Source organism: Girardinichthys multiradiatus, chromosome 7 (genome assembly GCF_021462225.1).
Source record: "Girardinichthys multiradiatus isolate DD_20200921_A chromosome 7, DD_fGirMul_XY1, whole genome shotgun sequence".
Taxonomy (NCBI): Eukaryota; Metazoa; Chordata; class Actinopteri; order Cyprinodontiformes; family Goodeidae; genus Girardinichthys; species Girardinichthys multiradiatus.
Window position 1 is genome coordinate 47,938,284 of NC_061800.1, and position 24,395 is coordinate 47,962,678.

A 24,395-nucleotide genomic window follows, 5' to 3' on the forward strand; every position below is an offset into this window, starting at 1 on the left:
GTGAGATGTTAAGGGGTGTATTTAAAACACGGTGAGCTCCCTGGTTCGTGGTGTAGGGCGTTGAAGCACTAAACCTCAGCGTGCTGTGGTGGCAGCAGCGGTTCAGGGTCTGTCCACATGGTTTCTATACAGTCTGGAAAATAAAGGAAGGAATCAGATTTTTATCCTCTGGGTCTAGAAAGAAAACGGAGTATGGAAATATTTATTAATCTTCATATATCACACAGCTAACATGGGATCAACTCTTTAATTTACCATCTAGACGTGTTGAAGACGACTTGCTGAAGTTCAAACTGAGCATCAGAATGGTGAAAAAACTCTAAGCATGACATGGTTGCTGGTACCAAACAGACCGCTCCAAGTATTTCAGAACCTGCTGATCTGATGGGATTTTCACACACAGCCATCTCTCAGCTTGACAGAGGATGCTCTGCAAAAGAGAAAATATCCAGTCAGCAGCAGCTGTGTGGATGAAAAGGCCTGGTTGAGGTCAGAGGAGAATGGGCTGACTGGTTCCACACGATAGAATGGCACCAGTAGCTCAAAGAACTGCTCTCATTACACTTTGAAGAGATGGGCTACAGCAGCAGGAGACCACACCAGGTGCCTCTCCTGTCAGCTAAGAACAGGAAACTGTTACTATAATTCACACAGAAACACCAGAACTGGACCAGAACATATTGGACTAATCTGGTGGAAACAACATGAAAGCATGGATCCATCCTGCCTTGAATCGATGGTTCCGGCTGGTGGTGGTGTCATGGTGTGGGGAATAGTTCTTTGCACAATTTGGGCCTCTCAGAACCAACTGAGCATCATCTAAACCCCACAGCTAACTTAAGTATTGGTGCTGACCATCTCCATCCCTTTAGGACCACACTGGACCCATTTTCTGACTGTTCCTTCTAGCTGGATGATGCTCCATGTCACAAAGCTCAGATCATCTCAGACTGAACAGGACAAAGACTTCACTGAACTCCAATGACTTCCACAGTCACCAGATCTCAGTCCAATAGAACATCTTTGGGATTCAGTGGAACAGGAGGTTCTCATCATGGGGGTCCAGCAGACAAACCTGCAGCAGCTGTGGGATGCCATCATATCACCTCTGAGGACTGGTTCTGACACCTTATTGAATCTGTGCCATGAAACATTAAGGCAGTTCTGACAGCAGTGGGGGTCCAACCCGTTATTAGCAAGGCGTACCTAATAAAGTGACCTTTGCATGTATGAAGTGTGGTGAGCATGCAGCAGCAGGTAACCTATGTGGGGAGAAGTCATGATAATGTTCACACTGAATGAGGTTTTCCACATTTGCTTTGATCGATCATGAAGAACTTCACCCAGTCTGAAGCTGCTCTTAAAGCTCTGTTGATTACCGTTTCCCTGCGAAAATACGACCTTCCCCATCAAACTCATCTTCTGCATCCTTTTATTTTAAAGTGAAGGGCTTGGTTCTTCAATCCAATTCAATTCAAAAATACTTTATTAATCCCAAAGGGAAATTAAATGTTGTTGTAGCTCATATTATGAAGGTTTCTTCAAAGAGTCGTTGTAGATGCTGATGGCTGTGGGCAGGAAGGATCTCCTGTAGCGCTCCGTCTTACAGCAGATCTGAAGAAGCCTCTGACTGAAGACACTCTGTTGTTGTAGGACAGTCTCATGAAGAGGATGCTCAGGGTTCTCCATAATGTTCTTTATTTTATGAAGAATCCGTTTTTGTACAATGATCTCCAGAGGTTCCAGAGGAGTCCCCAGAACAGAACCATCTTTATCAGCTTGAACAACTTTTTAAGTCCCTGGTTCTGATGCTGCTTCCCCAGCAGATGATGGCAGAAGAGATCACACTTTCCACAACAGACTTATAGAAGATCTGCAGCATCTTGCTGCAAACACCAAAGGACCTAATCTTCCTCAAGAAGTACAGTCTGCTCTGTCCCTTCTTGTAGATGGCTTCACAGTTGCATCTCCACTCTAGTCTGTTGTCCAGGTGAACACCGAGGTATTTGTACTCCTCCACCACCTCCACTTCTTCTCCCGTGATAGAAATAGTTTTTGACTTATTCCTGTTTCTCTTAAAATCTACAATCATCTCCTTTGTTTTAGTCACGTTCAAAATGAGATGATTGTTTCCACACCATGCCACAAAGCGGTCCACCACCTTCCTGTACTCAGCTTCTTGTCCATCTCTGATCCACCAACAACTGCAGAATCATCCGAGTATTTCTGCAGATGACAGGAGTCTGTCTTGTACTGGAAGTCTGAGGTGTACAGAGTGAAAAGGAATGGTGAGAGTACCGTCCCCTGTGGTGCTCCTGTGCTGCTGACTACCTGGTTAGACTCACAACCCTTCAGTCTCACAAACTGTGGTCTGTTTGTCAGGTAGTCTTTGATCCAGGAGATTGTTGAGGCCTCCACCTGAGTCTTCTGGAGTTTCTGACAAAGCAAATCAGGTTGGATTGTATTAAATGTTCTGGAGAAATCAAAGAACATGATCCTCACAGTGCTGCTGGCTTTGTCCAGATGACAGTGGTTTGGTTGAAGCAGGTGTATGATGGCATCTTCAACTCCAACTCCACAGCGATAAGTAAACTGAAGGGGGTCCTGATAGTTTACTGTTTGCTTACTCAGGTGGGCCAACAGGAGTCTCTCTAGGACCTTCATGATGTGAGATGTCAGGGCAACAGGTCTATAGTCATTGAGGACTGATGGGTGAGTTTTCTTTGGTACCGGAACAAGACAGGAGGTCTTCCACAACACCGGAACCTTCTTCTGGGCCAGGCTAAGGTTGAAGAGGTGCTGCAGAATCCCACAGAGCTGCTCTGCACAGGCCTTCAGGACTCTAGGGCTGACATGATCTGGACCTGCAGCCTTATTCCGATTCAGTCTCTCCAGTTGCATCTTCACTTAACTTCTTGAGACTCACAGGTGGAAGGGGGAAGCAAAGGAAGCATCAGCATCTTCTGATATGGTTGAAGGCAAACATGTAGAAGCAGAAGGGTCTAGGGCTGAGGTGGAAGATAAAACATTTGAGGTGTTACTGGACAGCTGTGGGTCCTGTGGGTCAAAGGAGGGTGGAATGTCTGTTTGGTTGTCAGCAGGAGAGGAGGATGCTGAGCTTGTTTCTGAACTGAACCTATTGAAGAATGTGTTCAGTTCATTGGCTCTGTCCAGACCTCCATCGGTCTGATCATCCTTCTGCTTGAAGCCTGTGATCTTCTTCATCCCTGTCCACACATCTCTGATATTGTTTTGCTGGAGCTTGCTCTCCAGTTTCTTCTTGTACACCTCCTTGCTGTCTCTTATCTTGACTTTAAGTTGCTTCTGTAAACTCCTCAATAATTCTCTGTCTCCCTCTCTGAAGGCTCTTTTTTTCTTGTTAAGCAGGTCCTTCAGGTCACTGGTGATCCAAGGTTTGTTGTTAGGGAAGCATCTCACGGTTCTGGTGGGGATGATGTTATCCACACAGAAGTTTATATAGTCGGTTACACACTCAGTCATGGCATTGATGTCCTCTCCATGTGGCTGGCACAGTGCGTCCCAGTCTGTAGCCTCAAAGCAACCTTGCAGAGCTTCTTCAGCTTCCTGTGACCATTTTCTCACAGTCCTCTTTATTACAGGTTGCCTCTGAACAAGGGGCTTATATTTCAAGCAGAGAAAAACAAGATTGTGATCTGATTTGCCTAGAGGAGGTCTTGCTGTAGAGATTTAGGTAATCTGACCCACGAACTTCCCAAATACAGACAGTTTATAAAATGTCCGACCAGAGAGGACAACATTCTGGATCACTGTTACACCACCATCAGAGACGCTTATCACGCCGTCCCACGTGCTGCACTGGGCCAATCCGACCACATCATGGTCCACCTGATTCCTGCATACAGGCAGAAACTAAAGCTCTGCAAACCTGTTGTGAGGACGACAAGGAAGTGGAGCAGTGAGGCTGTGGATAATCTCCAGGCGTGTTTAGGCTGTACAGACTGGGATGTGTTCAGGACTACTACCAACAGTCTGGACGAGTACACAGAGGCTGTGACTTCCTACATCAGCTTCTGTGAGGACAGCTGTGTACCATCATGCACCAGGGTGAGTTACAACAACGACAAACCCTGGTTCACAGCTAAACTCAGAAGGTTAAGACTGGATAAGGAAGAGGCCTTCAGGAGTGGGGACAAAGACATATACAGAGAGGCCAAGTACAAGTTTGGCAAGGCAGTGAAAGAGGCCAAACGACTGTACTCTGAGAAGCTCCAAATCCAGTTCTCAGCCAACGACTCTGCGTCTGTCTGGAAAGGGCTCAAGCAAATCACCAACTACAAGCCGAAAGCCCCCCACTCCATCAACGACCGACGCCTCGCCAACGACCTGAACGAGTTCTACTGCCGCTTTGAAAGACAAAGGGACAGTCCTGCAACCATCTCCCACGACGCCCCCCAACAGCTGCAGCCACAATCCACCACCCCCACCTCCCCAACCTCAAGAGGGGCCTTGGCACCTCCAACCCCCACCAGCCCCCTACCCACGCCGAGGACGGCTCTTTCCATCCAGGAGAGGGACGTCAACAAACTCTTCAGGAGACAGAACCCCCGGAAAGCTGCTGGTCCGGATTCTGTCTCACCAGCCAGCCTGAAGCACTGCGCTGATCAGCTGTCTCCAGTCTTCACAGACATTTTTAACACCTCACTGGAGACATGTCATGTGCCAGCCTGCTTCAAGTCCTCCACCATCGTCCCTGTTCCCAAGAAGCCAAGGACCACAGGGCTTAATGACTTCAGACCCGTCGCCCTGACCTCTGTGGTGATGAAGTCCTTTGAGCGCCTGGTGCTCTCACACCTAAAAGACATCACCGACCCCCTCCTGGACCCCCTGCAGTTTGCCTACAGAGCCAACAGGTCTGTAGATGATGCAGTCAACCTAGCCCTTCACTTCATCCTCCGGCACCTGGACTCCACAGGAACCTATGCCAGGATCCTGTTTGTGGATTTCAGCTCTGCCTTCAACACCATCGTCCCAGCTCTGCTCCAGGAGAAGCTCTCCCAGCTGAGTGTGCCCGACTCCACCTGCAGGTGGATCACTGACTTCCTGTCTGACAGGAAGCAGCGCGTGAGGCTGGGGAAGCACGTCTCTGACTCCCTGACCATCAGCACCGGTTCCCCCCAAGGCTGTGTTCTCTCTCCTCTGCTCTTCTCCCTGTACACCAACAGCTGCACCTCCAGTCACCAGTCTGTCAAGCTTCTGAAGTTTGCGGACGACACCACCCTGATCGGACTCATCTCTGATGGTGACGAGTCCGCGTACAGATGGGAAGTGGACCATCTGTTGGACTGGTGCAGCCAGAACAGCCTTGAGCTCAACGCTCTAAAGACAGTGGAGATGGTTGTGAACTTCAGGCAGAACCCAGCCCCACCTGCCCCCATCACCCTCTGTGACTCCACAATTGACACTGTGGAATCTTTCCGCTTCCTGGGAACCATCATCTCCCAGGATCTCAAGTGGGAGCCAAACATCAGCTCCCTCATCAAGAAAGCCCAGCAGAGGATGTTCTTCCTGCGGCAGCTGAAGAAATTCAACCTGCCAAAGACTATGATGGTGCACTTCTACACAGCCATCATTGAGTCCATCCTCACCTCCTCCATCACCATCTGGTACGCCGCTGCTACAGCCAAGGATAAGGGCAGGCTGCAGCGTGTCATTCGGTCTGCTGAGAAGGTGATTGGCTGCAGTCTACTGTCGCTCCAGGAACTGTACACCTCCAGGACCCTGAAGCGGGCAGAGAAGATTCTGGCTGATCCCTCCCACCCCGGTCACAGACTCTTTGAGACTCTCCCCTCTGGCAGGAGGCTGCGGTCCATCCGGACCAAAACCTCACGCCACAAGAACAGTTTTTTCCCATCTGCCACCAGCCTGGTTAACAAAGCCCGGAAACCACCCTGACACTCCCCCTTTCCCCCACACCCCCCCTTTTTTGCTGACAGGACACCTGTAACCTGTAACTCTATGCGTTACATTAACGCTCAGCTTGGACTCCTGCTTACTTGCACTGCTTTACTTGCACAATGATCACCTGCACTGTTGTATTGCTCTTGCATCTTATACTGCTCTATATTTACTCTCACTCACTTAAAACTGTGCACATATATTAATATTATATTGTAGATATGTTTATACTGTTTAATTTGTACTGTATTGCACCGACTACGCCAAAACAAATTCCTTGTATGTCCAAAAACGTACTTGGCAATAAAGCTTTTCTGATTCTGATTCTGATTCTGATTTATGAGTCCTCGACATTTGCTTAAAACAAATCCAATGTTTTGTTTTCTCTGGTAGAGCAGCTGACAAACTGTTGAAACGTTGGAAGTGTAGCAAAGAGTGAAGCACGGTTAAAATCACCAGAAATTGCCACAATAGCATTTAGGTTTTGTGTCTGTAGCTTAGCAACAACTGAGCTGATGGCATCACATGCAGTGTCGGCAACAGTGGAAGGTGGAACATAAACTGTTGCCAAAATAACACTGGTGAACTCTCTGGGTAAATATGGACGAAAACTTACTGCTAACAGTTCAATATCTGGACTGCAGAGATGACACTTCACAGTAACATGTCCTGGATTACACCATCTGTTGTTCACAAGTACTGCCAGTCCACCTCCTTTACATTTGCCGCTCCTCTTGAAATCTCTGTCTGCTCGTATGGTTAAAAAGCCCGGCAGAGAGACGCTGGAGTCGGGGATATGATCCTGTACTCTGGCTGGGTCCTTTGTAGGGCTTGGAGTTCATCCAACTTGTTTCCCAACGATCTCACATTGCCCATCATAATTGACGGAAGAGATGGTTTGAACTTCCTCCTTCTCTCTCTTCTCTTAGCACCTGCTCTGCATCCACGGCGTCTTCTTTTCAACTCATCAGGGATTTGGGGTTGTAGCTGAAGTATTATTTGAGCTTTTGAGATATTAATCAGCTGCTCTCGGTTGTAAGAAACAACCCCGTTGCCATGGCAATGCATCATGACAAATGTCCAAAAATAGAAAGTATTAAGAAAAATCCTCCAAGCTGCACAGCATCCGACACTGAAGTGGACAGTCGTCCAAAAAAATCAACTGTATCAACCACAAGAGGAATAGTTCCCAAAAAAGAATAAATCAGAATCAAAAGTAACAGAGCGACTCCAACCTGCTGCCACCTTGAGCGGCGCAATTCTTTGTTGTGTTTGTCTGCCAACACAACAGTGGGTCATTCATTGGGTTCAGCAGCCTTTTATGCCTGAAGGATTCATGGGTCAGAGGCCAGTGGCTTAAAGACAGAAAAGAAGTAAAAAAGCAGCTTCAGTTTAAATAAAACCTTCAAAAAGCCTGGAGAGCTGGTGATAAAGTTCATGTTAAATATAAGAAGGTCGACCTGTTTGGAAGGAAATATAAAGAGATGAGTTGCAGGTCCGTTTCTCTGGTATTCAGTGGGAACAGAGCTGGCACACGTCTCTGCTCAGATCACATTGTGCTGCTTAGGAGTGAGGTCACAAAATCAGAGATGTTCTGTTTTCTGGTGCATTCAGGGGAACATTTGAGGGTCGGAAATAGATTTACAATGTCAGCTGCCAAACCGCTCTCATGAGGGTCATTCTGAAGGCGCGTTGAAGAAAAAGCAATCCTCAGCTGGTGAGCCATGGATGGACATGAACGCCAGGAGCGAGTTAAGGGGGAAGATTATGTTGTCAGCAGACAGGAAATGAGTGTGGCGATGATGGGGGGAACGGCCTGGTCCTGATCCTCTCTGTTTGTTGTGTGGGATTTTCTCAAAGGGCGCTGTGAGGAAATGAGGCAGTAATTGATTTGGGTTGCCTGATGATGGATTGTATTGAGGAATAGAAATAGTGCTGAGCTGGCAACTTGTTAACTCCTCATCTCTGCTTCCTGAATGAGCAGAAATGTTTGGGTTGATCTTGATAAAGAAAAGAACCTGGTTGATCACTAGAGGTTGAGATGATCAGACTTGGATTGGTCTTTAGATCAGATCACTATAGATGGAAATGGGCTGATGTGGTTGAGATGATGCAGTTTATCTGACAGCTCATAGCCTCAGACCGAGCCGGCTGGGTTTTGGAAATTTAACTTTCACAAACAGAATAATTCAAAGATCACCTCTTAGGAATTCAGAGCATAAATTCCCAACAGGAACAAGATCATCTTCAAAAACTTGCTGATATTACAATAAACATTTGTAATATTGATTGTAAGGTGCCTTGAGACAACATGTGTTGTGAATTGGTTCTATATAAATAAAATGAATTGAATATTATTGTGCTGGTTGATCATGACGTTCCCATCATTCTCTGTAGGCTTTAGTATCTAAGACGGTATTTTCTATATCAGGTTCAGACATTAAGAGGCAGATAGTCCATCCATGCAGCCAAATATGTTATTATCATGTTCAGCATGGAAACATGGTGCTTTAAACTTTCTAGATGTTGCTGCCCTGTGTGATCTCCAGGTTGTGATGACGATGACTGTGATTTAACATGAAGTCTTAATTTTAACATAAGTTGTCAATGTGCAAACATAGTTTCGTCCATTTTGTTGAAGCTGTTGCCAGAAAGGATAAAAAAGCAATAAGATCACGTTTTTAATCCTGTTTTTTTTTTTTTACTTCAGTCAAATGATCATTTTAAGGAGGCATAACATCCACCATGTTGGTTCAGATAAACTTACAGGTAAATGATCCAAGGAAAGGGTTGGTCCCATTGCTCTTCTCTTCCTCAACGCACTGAGATGTGGACTAGATCAGGCTCTAAAGAACCACCTACCAATATGCTTCAGTTCTGACGCTTTAGGGTCAGGTTTAAGGTAAGGAGCAAGATGTGGTGTCCCCAGCAAGATTTGAAACACTTCAACCATGTCTCAGTGTTTTCTTCCACTAAAGATTTGCCTCATTAACACTAAAATTAGGATTGCTACTTTGCGCTACACACTTCCAGGAAACTCCGCTCTGTCTCCAGCACTGGCATAACACTGGCATCTATAGCCAGTATTCACTGTTAATCTAATTTAATCTAATACATTTAAGCAAAACATATAGAATACAAACCTGCTAGTGTTCCAGGGCTAACTGAGCAAGATATTATTTGTGGTTGATGTTCTGGTCCTTGAAGAGCAACACGTGTAAAACAAGCTGATATTAGCTGGTAAATCAGGTGGAGCCTGCAGTTGGCAGCTGAAGAAGAGTAATGGGTGGCGCTCCTTCAGCTTCCTCGTCAGGACTCTCTGGGTTTTGTTTGAAACTGGAAACATTTCCAAACACACAAATCTGTCTTGTGAGATAAAAGTATAACAGCCTCCTTTCAACCAGCTGTCTAGCAGTGCAAAGCAACAGGTGGGGGAGGGACAGCCTATGTTCTCTGGCATCTCAATTAAAGGTCATCATGCTGTAGGAACTTCTCATGGTTGTGAAACCCAGACTTTTTAAAACCTTTATATACGTTGATACAGGTTACGGCTGGAGGCCATCTGGACCTTTTTAAAACCCGGAAAACTGACCCATACCTATATCTGACTAAACGTTCACTTTTTGTAGGAATAGACTCCAAATTAGGTGGCTGTTGAAGATGGTCTGCTGCCCACTTATTCACTACTAGAAGGCCACTGCATCTTTATTACAGCTGCACTCTGACCCCACTTCCAACAGGAAAACGTTCTCTGTGCTTCAGCAGAGAATAGCTGCCCCACATGTTAGGTCTAGCTCTGATCCTGCTCTCAGGAGCTTCTCTCACTGGCTGCAGTTTAATCACAGTGTGTTTTCCCCCTGAAGAAGGATTATCCATGGAGCTTCAGGAGCAGATCAAGTCCTAAATCATGAAGCAACGAGTTGGTTGAATGTTAGAATGATCTGAAATATTGTCTCAGTTAAACTTGCTGATGTTTTGGGGTTTTTTACTTCAGAGGATGTAATCTGTTAGATGCATGCAGGTGTGCCCTAATTACTCTGAAAGTCATCTTCAATAATTTACATAAACAGTGTTGCTTGAGTTGAATCTGAAGGTTCCCAACATGTAGCATCTTCAGACCTTTCCAGGCCCCCTTCCTTAGAAGCAGCATCCTTTTCCCTTTTCACCTCTTTATTTACACTCGTTTATGATGCAAACAGTTGGTCTCCTGTATAAACATGAACTCTTCTTATAACCGGATTAACAGATTTATTTCCACCCCCTTCAGCATCCTGAACAAAAGCTATAATCTGACACATTTATAATATTATGTTTTAAGCCATAAATCAGGTCAACTCATTCGGTCCCTGTGATTTCCCTTCATGTCGTCTAGTTTCTTCTGTGACCACAGGAATCTCAGGAATATATTTACATCAAATAAAACATTTATTAAAATATGACATATTAAATATACAGATTTAGGAAGCAGGTAGTTATGAAATGAATCATAAATGATCATAAACTGCATGTTCATCTGTTTTTAGTCTGCTGCACAAAGTGTTTTCATTGGTTGGTTCACAACAGCAACTAATGGAGGTCACGTCTGGATGCAGTGGACTTCCAGAGATTAGACAGCACATCCAGACACCATAACAACACAATCAGGCACCACAACCAACACAAAATAAACAGTCGACACGGCCAAAGGAAGGAGTCCAGGAGACTCCCTGAACTCATCATCCGGTTCCTCTCTAAGCAGAAGACCATTGGGGAGCTCAGAACAGGCTCTGTTCTAAGAGATGATGGAGCTCCTCACCTTATCTTAGGAGCCCAGCCACACTGATGGAGGAGATCTGCTTGTTTTGACCACTGTCTCAATGCAAAGTCCAGCTTGTGTTCTTACAACCTAGACAACAAAAAGTGCTTAGTGTTATGAAACCCACCCCTACCACCCTCATCCTGTCAGAAAACGCCATTAGGGAATCTACCCAACACCTGAACCCCCGTTATCACACACACACACACACACACACACACACACACACACACCTAAATGTCATAAACCAACATTAGGAGCAGAGCAAGAGAGAACACAACAACCCATCATGCGGTGGACTCATAAAGACCATGAAGACCATGAAGAGTTGCATAAACTACTCCCAGGAACCTAAAAATGACCTTAAAGTCGAGAGTCACTGCAGCTGTTCTTGTTTTATTTTGACAGGGCTTTTCCCTGATGTAGGAGGTGGCTATTTCCTGCCGAGGCTCCGGGGGAAGTTGGGACTGTTCCTCGCCTTGACGGGCTTCCGACTGAGGGGACGTGATGTTCAGCGAGCCGGAGTCGCCACTCACTTTGTAGAATCTAAGAAGGTGATGTAGCTTTAGCTAGCAGAGACACAGATGAGTCACAATCATCGCTGTGTCAGATTGGTGCTGCAGGACGAATGAAGGGTGCAGTTTGGGCCAGATGTTGAGTCAGTGGGTGAATCAGGCTGTGCCAACACATTCTGACAGGCCCAAAGGCCAGGGGTGGGTCTTGCTGTTGGCTTAACACACGCAGGGGACAGCAGAGTTTGTTCCAGACAATAACCTTGGGTTTTTAAGGACGTACCATCTGCTGGACAGTTTCTGCAGAAGCACTGAACCAGAACCAAGCCTTAAAAATCATGTTCCTTCAATAGAAAAAGTCTTTTCTGGCGGATAAACTACTCGACATGTACCAACAGCTCTGACTGCTTCACTGCACACTTTCACAAAATTACCTCAAAACAAGAAATCTTAAACTCTTCATTAACAGCAGTCATGGTGGAAACCAGATATTTACATACACTGTAAAGACACAGAACCTTCTGATCCTCACTGCCTGCCATTATATCAGACCAAACCGTTCCTGTTTCAGCTCAGTTAGGATCTGCTAAAATAGTTTTATTTGCTAAATGTTGGAATAGTGAGAAGCAACGTTTTTTCCTCAGCATTTGGTAGAATCACCCTTTAAACTGTCTGATTTGGGTCAGATGTTCTGGGTTTCCTTCAACAAGCTTCTCACAACAGTTTGCTGGAGTTTTGGTCCATTCCTCCTGACAGAACCGGTGGAACTGGGTCAGGTTAACATTTGAGCTCTGACCACTAATATTCTCTGGGCCTGAAATCAGGACTTTGTGAAGGACTCTCCAGAACTTGGACTTTGTTCTCCTTCAGCCTCTTAGTAACTAATCTGCTGGTCTGCTGAGGGACATTGTCCATTTAGAAGACCCATCTGTGTCCAGCTTTAACTTCCTGCCTGATGTCTTCAGATGTTGCTTCAATATTTCCACATAATGTTCTTTCCTCATGATAACATGTATTCAGTGAAGTGCACCAGTCCCTCCTGCAGCAGAACACCACCCACAGCATGATGCTGCCACCCCCGTACATCAGTTAGGATGGTGTTCTCAGGCTTCCAGCTTCCCTGTTTTTCCTCTAAACGTAACGATGGACATTATGTCCAAACACTGCAGGTTTAGTCTCATCAGACCACAGGACATGTCTCCAGTAATGAAGGTCTCTGTCCCTGAGTAATGGCTTCTTCCTCTCTGAGTGGCCTTTCAGCCCATGTTGGTCCAGGACTGGTTTCACTGTGGATAATGACTCTCCTACCAGCTTCAGCAGCATCTTCACAAGGTCTTCAGATATTGTTCTGGTGTTGATTCACACCAGAACCCGTCTCCTTCCTGAACCGTATGATGGCTGGACATCTCCTCGCTGTTTTTGCTTGGATATAATTGGACAGATGAATGTGGAACCTTCAAGTACCTGGAAAATTGGACCCAGGAGGAACCAGACTGTTGGAGTTCTGTAGTTCTCCTCCTGATATCTCCGCTCAATTCATTTGATTTTCCACGATGTTACACAAGGATGCAGAGAGTTTGAGGTGTTGCCTTAAAATACATCCACAGGTGTTCATCCATTTAACTCAGATGCTTTAAATTAACCAATCAAAAGCTTACAAAGCTATGACATCATTATCTAAACAAATTGTTTAAAGGCAGAGTAATCATGGTGTATGAAAGTTAAAAATAATCTCTCTAATTATCAGTATTTAGTAAATGGAAATAATTTAGTTAATCCTAACTGAGTTAAAACTTTAGTCTGATTTAATGTCAGGGGATAAAATGGCTCTGGGTCTTTTTATTCACCTAAATATCTGGTTTCAGCTGCACATCATCTGTGAAACACCTGTTCACAATTGAATCTGATAAAAATGGTTCAGAAAATGTTTCCTTCTGTAGATCCCAGAACTGGAGAAGGAGCTTGTGGACCTGAAGTCTCCATCTGACACGGATGTTTCCAGACTCCTGCAGTCCTTCCAGAAGCAGGTCAGAAACCAACACTGAATTAAAACCCATAAAGGCTCCAAAGTTTCCTGTAAAATCACAAACTTCCACAGACAGCGGTTATGAACTGCACAGAACAGGGAACGAATAGTTAAGTGTAATATGTTTCTTAAAGATATTTAAGGTGAGCTGCACAGTGGAGCAGTGGGTAGCAGTGTTGCATTGCAACATGACGGTCCTTGGTTCGAACCCTGGCCTGGGGTCTTTTTCCATGGACTTTCCATGTTCTCCTCGTGCATCTTTGGGTTCCCCCTGGGTACTCAGGATTCCTTCCACAGTCTTAACACACGACTCTTAGATCAACTGGTTACTCTGAATTGTCCTTAGGTATGACTGTGTGCGTGTTTTTTGTCCTGTCCTGTGTTGTCCTGGGATGGACTGTTTTAAATCACCGTCTGGCTGAAAGACCCCAAAACGACCTCTTTTTGTTTGTGTGTAAAATGTTCTGGTTTCAAAGAATTGTAACAAGGTTCCCCGGGCCTTTGGATGGAAGTCAAGCCCACAGCATCACAGAGTCTCCACTCCACCAAACAGTAGGCATCAGGGAAAAAAGTTAATTATTTACAAAAATCTTTGATTTACATTTATTTTATTGATACCAAAATATGTTGAAAGATAGTTTTAGATAAAGATGGATTTATTTCCCCACAGAACAGATTAAAGGTTGTGTTTTTCTGTTTTTCAATGTGAGATTGTGTTGCTGCAATAACATTTTATTTTATGGATTTTGACACTTTTTTTTACATGCGGTGCCTTTAATGAGGAGGGTTCTGCATCTAATGTAGTTTTTCACCTGTTTTTGTCCACAGAGTGATCTGGACTCTGACAAACCTTTCGTTTTGGACAAACATATTTCTGATATTGACAGGTGAGTTTTTTATTCCTGTTTTAAGAAGCATAAAAAAAAATGATATGTAAAGAAGTTTCATGGAGGCAATAAACTCCAAGAATTGGGTTTAAGATCACCAGTAACTGAACTGGTCTTGGTCAACCTGACTGAACTCACAGTAGAAACACCTGGGACTTTGTTTTCCTGATGTAAACCTGCGTTTTCCTTTTCTTTTCCCGCTCACCAGGCTCTTCGGCTCCAGCAGCGTGGAGGGAATCATGCAGAACCTGAAGGCAGACGGTTCAGAGTTTGCTAGGAAACAAGCTGAGGTTGGTCCTTAATCTGCCGCTGAACTAAAATTACTCTCACTGTTGTGCTGATTTGTACTCCAAGGAGAGGAACTGTGCAGGTCTTTAAGGTCAGTTCACTGAAGTAGAGTGAAGAAGAGTGTTTAATGCCGGACGTCTCAGCCAAACCACGGTGATTCTTTAAAGGATTTTACTCAAAGTGACAGCTCTGTACATGAAACCATCTTTGAGGTGAATATGTTATAACCTGCAGAAGTGATGCCCACCCCCTCGATTATAGCGCTCAAACACAATAAGCATCTGTTTCAGAGTAAGAGGTACTCAGATATCATTGAAGGGAAGATGGAGCTCCACTCTGAAGGTTTCTCTCTGGTCCCTCACACAGCAGAAGGAAATGACGAGGCAGTGTTATGAATATCCCTTGGCTTCCCGGGTAGGATGGATCCCTGTGAGATTTGGCTACGATTTATAACTGTTGTTGTACCAGAATCTAAGTGGTTCTGACCCAACAGTCGTTCTCCCATCATGTTAGGAGAGATCATTGCAGAACCTGGAGCCAAAAGAGAGCCAAACATTCATTCATTCATCCATCCATCCATTGATCCATCAATCCACTCATTCATTCATTCATTCATCCATCCATTGATCCATCTTTTTCCTGCTCTCGGTGGAGGAGGACGCTTTGTCTCTGTCTCTCGCACCCCTCCCATATCTGACCTGCTTCAGCTCTATGTCTTGTCTTTTTTTGGAGCCTCTTTTTGCACATCTTCCAAATTCTTCCAAAATATGGATTTGGTCAGCTGGTCTCTCAATGCAATTGATCAAATTTTCTCGACGAGAAGACAGGGTGGAGGAGAACCGTCTTGCCCGGACGGGACATTTTTCTCCGGATACACAATGGACTCCTGGCCGAAGTGGAGGATTGTGCGTTTGTCAATGATGTCAGTCGAGGATGTGGAAGATGTGTATATAATTGGATGTTTGATATCAGGATTTCTGCTTTTTGGAGTCAGCAGTTACCTGGAATATCAAGAAATTCTGAGAATGTCAGCAGCTGTTCTGGCCATTGTAATGCTGCCTGGCATGTGTGATGGGATCTTCAGAGCGATCAACACTCACACTGAGATGTTACGTGAGCTGAATCGCAGACTGGATGTGATCCTTACGATCGCAGGCAGGTTGCGGTTCCTGGACTCAGGGGTGAAATGGGATGAATCTTGGAGAAAGTTGTTCGCTCGGATCTGACAGAAAGACCAGGAATTTGACTGTTTGGATTCGCCTTTGAGAAGAACCAGCGAGACTCTCAAGGCTGACGGAAAATTAAGAGTCAGCTTAACCCAATTAATTATTGTTTTTCTGAATCTGGCTCCTCTGCACGGCCTTGATGGCTGGTTATCTTCAACTTCTCCTGGAAGTTATGTAAACATGACGCTCTGCTCCCTCTGCTCCCTCCCTTCCCTGAGGACATCTGTGGACCTGCTCAGAACTTTGTGGCCGGTTGATGTACATTCCAACGAACCATCAAGGACAATGGCCTCTGTGACAGTGCTTCATGGACTTACTTGCACACACACACTTACACACACACACATGCTCAAGATAAACATATGCACCCTTCACACCACCTTCACCGTTCCCAGCATGATGTTGTTTTGTAAACTTGTTGCTTCTTTGTTCTGAGGTTTTTTACAATCTCAATCTGTATCCTGTTAAGGATAAAGTGTGAAATATTTTTTTTTTCCTCTACTTACCTAATGTGGTCTCTTTTCTCATCTAACAAGGGCAGCGCCTGTGAGTGGGCAGCAAAGCCTCGGTGACCCGTCTCCCCTTGTCTTGTGTCATGATGTATGTTTGGATGGGTTCTACTGGACTTCTAATGTCCCCTCAGGGATCAATAAAGTATCTTTGAATTGAATTGAATTGAATTGAATTGAATCAATTCATTCATTCATTCATCCATTTAATCCAGTCCAGTTGCCTTCTGGTTGGTAACAGTTTTAGGAGAAATATCAAGGCGTTCTTCTCCCCCATCGACTCTCCTTATCTCCTCCAGAGGATTCCAGGGCTTTTCCAGGACAGAGGAATTAGTTTTTGTTGTGGTTTTGGACTTTTTATTGAAAGTTTTTTTCTGTAGTCTGAACCGAGCCTCTTCTCCCTGACTAATAACCGTGCTGACGATGATCACTTCCTGGTTGTGCTTCTTTTAGACTCTGTCCAAAATGTCTCCCACATCCCTGAAGATCACCTTCAGACAGCTGCAGGAGGGCGCCACCCTGAGCCTGCAGGACGTGCTGGTGATGGAGTATCGGCTGAGCCAGGCCTGCATGGTAAAAACCCAATGGGCTTGGGCACGGCGCTGGTGGTAGAGCGCGGGGCCCATGTATAGAGAGGCTGGCCCCTGGTCCGACCTGTGCTGCACGTCTTCCCCTACTCTATTTAAATCTGTAGAACTTCTGTACAAACCTCCAAACTGTGTTTCAGCCTCAGTCAGCATCATTTTCTCTGGCTGAGGAGCCCATGCAAGGTGTGGAGGAGGAGAAAAACACATTTGGAACTGATGAAAACATGAATAAAACATAGTTTGATGTAAAAATGTTAATCATTTGTATGTTTCTGTGACGCGACTCTCTGCTGATGCACAGAAATTAAGACCAGAAAACACATTTAATTCTGTATGGAGCAAATTAGGGCAACAGAGAACGGCTCTCTGCAGCTTCTCTGGACGTTACATCGGGGTCCAGTAGTTGCATTGCTGTTTGGTTGTTGGACGTTGAAACGTGTAAAGTGGTCCTCTGATTGCTTTGTTTCTGTTCTTCCAGAGAGGCCACGACTTCTATGAGGGCGTCCGGGCAGGTGAGTTACCGCTCTGTTTCCAGGTGTTTGAAATTAAAGATAGCCAAGAAAATATTTAAATACAAATCATAGTTACACTGAATTCTACTGGTTTTACTGGTTCATCGGGGAAGTTTATTTAAGTTTAAACTATTTAAATTCAGTAAAACAAAGTTCATATTCCAATCTTTTATATTCACACCACTTCAATACAACCCAGTTCATTTCAGTTCAGCACACTGTAATTCCATCTGTTTATAATCCATGTGACTTTAGGACAGTCTGATTCATTCCCATTTAAAACAAAATCATTTATTTCAGTTGATCCCAGTCATCCCAGTTATTTTCCAGTTCCTTTCAATGATCAGAATTTAATCTGAATTTTACATAAATTATATGTATTTCTCTGCCCTTTAGACACTGTGAAATGACCAACCTGCTGATGTTGCTTCCCTGCATCAGTTAAACTACCCACAATCCTGCACTGCATCACCATCACTGTCACATGACTAAATAGATACCACATGACCACCCCCTCCTCTCCCCCCAGAAACACAAACAGCAACAAGATGGAAATAAACATAAGTTATTATTTTACTTATCGGACCGTTACCATTACCAGCTAACATCGGATGGTTCCAACTCACTGAAGGTCAGGTACCATTACAGCCCATTTCAGTCCAGTTTATTTTTATTCATTGAAGTTGAATTTAATTCTAATTCTCTTCGATGTGGTCCAGTTAAAATCCAGTTATTTATTCTGCAGTTCAAGCCGGTTTAATCCAGTTCTGTACGGGTTCAGTTTCCATTTGGGTTACAGATTTAAATCTGAATCTGTCTTCAAATAAGTCCAGTTTTTGTCTAATTTAGTCATTTAGTACTTGGGGTATTTATATGTATTATAGTATAAGTTTTACTTGATTTTAGAATAATTTGCCAGTTGAAGGTATAAAAATCTGCTCATTTGTCTAAAACAGAAGATCTGTGCAGGGATGAGATGAATTTTCTCATCAGCTGCAGATCTTCTTCTCATGTTCCACCTCCCTGCATCAGTAGAGGATGTGTCTCCATTAAAAGTGATCTCCTGCTGTTATTTAATCGCCGCTGACCCGTCTCTGCTGCGTTTAAGTGTCACGAATCTCTGTGTGTCTCCAGTTCTGATCGACAGAGACCAGAATCCCCGGTGGAATCCGTCAACGCTGGAGGAAGTTTCCGACCAGCTTGTGGACGAGTGCTTCGGCTCGCTGGGGGAGAAGGACCTGACTTTCTGATGTCTGCCAGCAGCAGCTTCCAGCCACTCAGGCCTTGTCTAAACAGACGCTTCCTGCTCACTCATCCTTTCATGGTCAGGCGTTCAGAGGACTGTGCTGCAGAGAGCCTGTTGCTGAAGATCTTCACTGGAGATGTTCAGCAGGAAATTTAGATCATTTCCCTGCAGAGGAGAAAAACACAATCAAATTCATGGTTTGCAGACAGAAGTTAGGAGCGACCCTAACAGACGAGCTTCTCTAAATGTTTGGTGTAAGTGGAGTGTTTTCCTGCGAATTCAAGGACCCGACAGCGGCGCTGCATTACCACCAGGACGGGGGAGGGAGAATGATCTCACCATTGAGTGCTTTAGGACATTTCCTGTGGGTGTTTGTTGATGTGACTCGGATCAGTATCATCTGTTTTTCTGTTTCTGTCTCCAGCTCGAACACAGACAGTAATGTTGCCACCTGAGTTTTTTTGGTTGTTTTTAACACATTTAGTAATAAAGTAGCAGCAGGATTTATTAGTGAAAAACATCAAATATAGTTTCATTAAACTGAAATCTGTGTTTCTTCTTTTCTTTCTTCTGATGAACTAATTTGTTCTGTAGGAATAAAACCACTTCCCCAATCATGAGGTCTTCGTATCTGCATTATTTATGAGTCAGAAGCAGAAGGCAATAAAAAAAGAGTTTATTACATAACCAACGTATTTTCAAGGTGAAAACAGGAACTGCTTGAACTTGCTGTGTTTAAAAGAGCTTTACTTATCACACAAAGAAGATAAATCTCTTGTTTTAACGTTTTAGAGCATCATCCAGTTCATCTGCTCCTCACCACAGATGTGGTAAAAAATAACCTCAGGTTGGGCATAAAATATAATTAAAATAATAATCAGCTTCATTTATGAACATGAATATACAGGAGCCGTGTGTTGAAAACTGTCCCAGCTGTCCTGAGTTTTTTCTTCAGGAACTTACTGCATGTTTCCAGGTTCTGATGTTGCAGAACAAGCCCCAACCATCAGCCCTCCACCTCCGTACTTTTGGTATGTGCATTATGGTCAAACATCTCTGCTGGACGTTGTTCCAGATGTCTTGTGCTTCATTCAGATGCAGCTTTTAAAGTCAAGCTGCCATTTTGTTTTTATTGGTGTGAATTTCCCAAGATGTCCCTTAATTAACTTTGGTTAAAAATAAAAGGTGTACTTTCTTTTTACTGGTAGCACAGCTGATGACGGTTGCAGATATACGCAGATAAGGGAGTTTATTATCACAGGTGTGTCTTATCTGCGAAGTTTTATTCTAGGTTACACTTTAACATGATGATTAACTGTCTGCCTGGTTTACCTGCAGAGTTTAGGTCTGAAGCTGTTTGTAATGTTTCCTGAACATCTGCAGGATAATCTGCACATATTTCAGACAATCAGCTGCCATAAACTCAGAACAGAGACGGTTAATGTCTTCGCTCTTCAAACAAACGCTCACCAGCAGTCATTCGTAAATCCGTCTGTTTGTTCTCCGTGTAGCCGGACCTTTGACCCACTGAAAGATTACCACATCTTCTTCCTGTTCGACAGCGGCTTTACAACACGATTAAGTCAAGAGACATTCAAACAAAAGTGCAAGTTGTTCCAAGATGGTGGAGGAGGAAACGTTTCAGACTGATGGTGTAAATCTTGTTTATTCACATCAGATTTTCCACAAACTGAAAATACAATCTGCATGTTGAAGGAGAGGAAGGTTCAAAAAGTCATCCTAAAACCCAAACAAAGTCCTTTCTCTGCAAGCTTCAGCTTTTTCATCCATCAGCTGAACATCCTGGCTTTATATTCCCTTAAAACATTACATGTCATTTTACGGCACATCTTTAGTCAAATCAAGAAAAGAAAAATCTGTGGGACTGGCCTTTAATTTGTATTTCTGAAATAAATACCTTCACAAGTCTAATTCTGCAGATGGGTCAGCAGTCAGGAGACCTTCTGGCTGGTTGACAGGAACCATGGACCCAACATGAGAACCGTCAGCTTAAACTATGGAACTGGTTCTAAAACTGAAACCAGGATGTTAAAGAGAAACATCCAGAACTGCAAGAAATCAGCTGAAGGAAAAGACACCAAACTAGAACCATCATGAACTCCTAAACAGAAAAAAACAAAGTTCTAGAGGCTGAAGAGTGTGTGAAGAAAAGCAGAACATTTCCACAGTCAGTGATGACGTGGAGCTGCAGATGGCGGTCAGGACCTCTGCAGGAGATGCACGGCTAGACATTTTCTCCATGCATCAATCTGAAGAAGGTTTGCTTATGATGTATGAGACTGAGAAGAAGACCCCAGAGAAGAGTCATGGACATCCTGAAGGAGGACATGGAGATAGTTGGTTTAACAGCTAAAGAAGTAAAGGGTAAGATGGAGGCAGATGATCCACTGTGCTGAGCTGAAAGAACAAGAAGGTGATGAATTTTAGGATGATCATGCATCTCACTCCACAGAAATTAGCTTTCAAGCTTTTCTTCAGGAAACCACCATTAATTTCCAGCTGGAAGTTAATGGTGGAACCTGGAAGGTGAATGATGAGGTTTCATCCTGCAGAGCAGATCTGTCAGCTGCTATACGAGAGAGTTGGAAGGTGACTGATGAAGAAGATTGTTTCTCATTTCTGAAGATCTTGGAGAATTCACGCTGTCAAAGTTCTGGTAGTGCAGATTTTTACGGTCATGATTATTCTACATTATTTTTCCTGAGCACTGATTCTACAGCTTCTGAGTGATTTTATCTTCTTTCCGTTCCACTCAGTCATTCCCTGATTTCTTCCTTAACTCCAGATGCTGCAACATCTCGTTAAGGTCTGGAAGAACTGTCTTTGAAACTTCACACTCTTTGCATAATTGTACTTGTGCAGGTATTTGTTTCAGACATATGTAGACATATATAATGTTTTGCACAGCATTGACAGGTTTCTAGTTTTTCCTTTGGGTATAAAACCCACTGGCAGTGACTGACAGTGAAAGTAGTAATTCCATGTTTTCTGATTGAAGGAGAAATATTTACACACATTATCCCACAGAGCTGCTTCCTAACCAGGATTCTTCTCTTTTCCAGGCAACAAATAGTTGTAAGTTTTTACAGGTCAGAACAAAATGGAACTGACTCCTAAAAGGTCTTCGATTTAAATAGAGGAAAAGGAAAATTTATGTTTAAACATCTTTTTCTTGCTTCTGGAATTGATTCACATTTCTGTGCAGCTTTGGGTTGCTTGGATTTGTGGAGCACCCCAGTTAGATCACTGGTTAGAGGAGTCAACCCCTCTGAGACGTACTGTTGGAAGAGCTCAGCTGGTCTCAGGCCAGTTTGCACTGCTTTGAATTGCGCCCCTGCTCCACTTTAAATTACTTTCTTAGGTCAACGCAAAAACATGAAGCCGACATTTTGTATCTCCTGAAGCCTGCAGAGAGGAAAGAATCCAGCGGCTTCTCGTTTATTAGGAATAAACTGGATGAGCAAACTAGGAGGAATAAACCTTCTCACGATGTAGATGGATTGGGATCAACCATCAGATTTAACCTGAAAAGAGACAAATAACATTTCCAAAAGGTTGCTCCTGATGGAAGACTGATGTTTTAAAGAAGACTGGATTAGTGGTACTTAAAGCTCTCTACAGACGCCCAAATCACATGTTCCAGTTTGGACAACCAGTGCTAAAATTAACCAGCAGAGAAATCTCCTGTAAATCTGTGAAAAATAAAACCTAATTTATTTTATTTTAGACAGGCAGGAGACAGACCCCCCTGCTGATGTCCCTATTCATCTCCACACTCTTCTCAGATCTGTGCTTCTGTTGGTTGAAGCAAACATTCCCAACAAGCTCCAGACCGTCAACACCCGTCGTTCTGTCTCTGAGGCCGAATATCTGAAGAAGACCTGGAAACATGGAGTGAAGCTCAGCAGCGAGAACTTTAATCTGTCCACACAGGTCAGTCCACATGCTGTGATGCATTTGGACGTCTGTCTTTAACACTTTATTGGCCTCTTTAGGAAGGCAGGTGGTAAAAACATTTATTTCATGACTATGAAACCATAAATGTTAATGGACATGATTTTTTATGAAACATCAGTTAACACCAATGTAAAAACCAGATGTAATTTTGACCAAAACTATTTAACTGGGGAATTTTACTAATCTATTCCTCCTTTCTTTGGATTTTCCTTCCAGGCTTTCTTATTATCCTTTATAAAAGTCCTGGTTGACATCTCTCCAGGCTTGCTTTCTTTGGACTTTGGCAGCTTTTTATCTCTTTTTGTCTGTTTTTGCTTGTTAAAGCCACCTAACTCTGATCTATGACTCATTCAGAACCAGTGTTCATCCCTTGTTCCCAGTGCAATAATAAACATCCACTTCTTTGTAAAGTCACTACATTTTTCCCTCATATACAGCAAAGACTAATTTAAATATGTGTAAATATTGCAGGTCCTGATGTAGAAACTGAAAGAGCGCCACCCATCTGTCTGATTTGGATCATGCTGTTTAGAAAGTCCAGTTGGAAAGCTATGAGTGGCACGTCTGTTGGGTCTACTTCCTGCCGGTTCCACCCGAGCAGCTTATATCAGTTAAACTTGTGTTACTCCATCAAGCCCAAACAAAAAAACTAAATATTCATCATAATTAATCACTTTGAATGTTTAATCTAGATTTTTGATGAAGTTTATGTCTCAAAGTAACAAATGTTATAGATAAAATCATTATAACTTTAATAATTAACATGTTATTTTATCAACAGAAGAAATAATTGTTGCTCTTCTGCTTGAAAGTAATTAGAGGATGTGAAGATCCTGTGAAGCTGTAGGATTAGACACTATTCAAAGTTTGGGTACTTTGTTTGGTCTCCTTCCCAGATCCACATTCTGAATCCAGATGTAATAGAATTAGCTACCAGAACCGGTTCTTGTTTCATTTCTGTTCAGACTGGAGGTTTTCTGAAAATCTTCTGCAGCTTCTGTTTGAAGCAAACATCAGTGGGCATGAAAAACTCACCTTTTTGGTATTTTTCTGTGTTCCATTAAAGGGGATCCAAGTACCACTAGTGGCAGTTTGAGTGCCTCTCCGTCGCTCTTTGCTGAATGTTGTGACATGACTTTCAGAAAATTATCATCTGATGGAGAGTTGAGTTTTGTCATCAACTTGTCTGATTTCCAGATTTTATTATCACATTGAGTCAAAATACATTTTAGCCATTATCTAAAATTAAACACAATAATTGTAACCCTGAATAATTTACGGGGCCGAGAGAAAGCAGCTAACACCCAAAGAAAAACTTCGACAGACCTTCAAAAAGTCTAGAGAACTTTTGATCAAGACTAATTTTAAAGCTCGCACAAGAAAGTCTTTCTGCTGGTAACGAAACTATGAAGAAAACTGGGCAGATCAACAGTTTTTTTCTGTTCTGACTAAGATTTCGTCCCAGTTTTGAACGGTCAAACTGTGCATAATGGGAAAATAGTTTTCAGCCTGTAAGTTTTTGGGAATCAATTAATTTTTCATAGATTCAACTAAAGAAGTGGGAGCAAGTTGAGGATAACTTTCTATAAAGACCCTCCAACAGCTTATATGAAAAGGTCCGGATACTTGGAGTGAAAATATGAAGAAATCAGTGATGACTCAAGACTTTTGCACAGTTTGCAGTGTTTATATTTGGTATGTAGGGTTGCTATGTTTCCTGAAGCAGCACCAAGGGAACTGGGTTTACAGATTTACCATTTTACATACATCCTCCCCCCCCCCCCATGAGTCACATGCTTTTAAGGTTTCCAATCACAGTCATGTCTACAAGCCACATCTGATTGGAAATGCATTGTCTGCACTCCACAATCCCTGGGTCCTGTTACATGGAG

The 24,395-nt window shown here is 43.5% G+C and overlaps 1 protein-coding gene across 1 annotated transcript in view; it reads left to right on the forward strand.

Annotated features, from left to right (window-relative positions):
• The window catches only part of hibch (3-hydroxyisobutyryl-CoA hydrolase), a 41,140-nt gene extending 21,998 nt beyond the window's left edge, over positions 1–19,142 (forward strand). Inside the window, exons 8-14 of the mRNA XM_047371058.1 lie at positions 11,141–11,286; positions 13,185–13,271; positions 14,099–14,157; positions 14,366–14,447; positions 16,634–16,753; positions 17,246–17,279; positions 18,414–19,142. Of these exons, the coding sequence (XP_047227014.1) occupies positions 11,141–11,286; positions 13,185–13,271; positions 14,099–14,157; positions 14,366–14,447; positions 16,634–16,753; positions 17,246–17,279; positions 18,414–18,529 (644 nt within the window). The 3' untranslated portion in view covers positions 18,530–19,142. The remainder of the gene's footprint in view (positions 1–11,140; positions 11,287–13,184; positions 13,272–14,098; positions 14,158–14,365; positions 14,448–16,633; positions 16,754–17,245; positions 17,280–18,413) is intronic.
• The last annotated feature ends 5,253 nt before the right edge of the window (positions 19,143–24,395 follow it).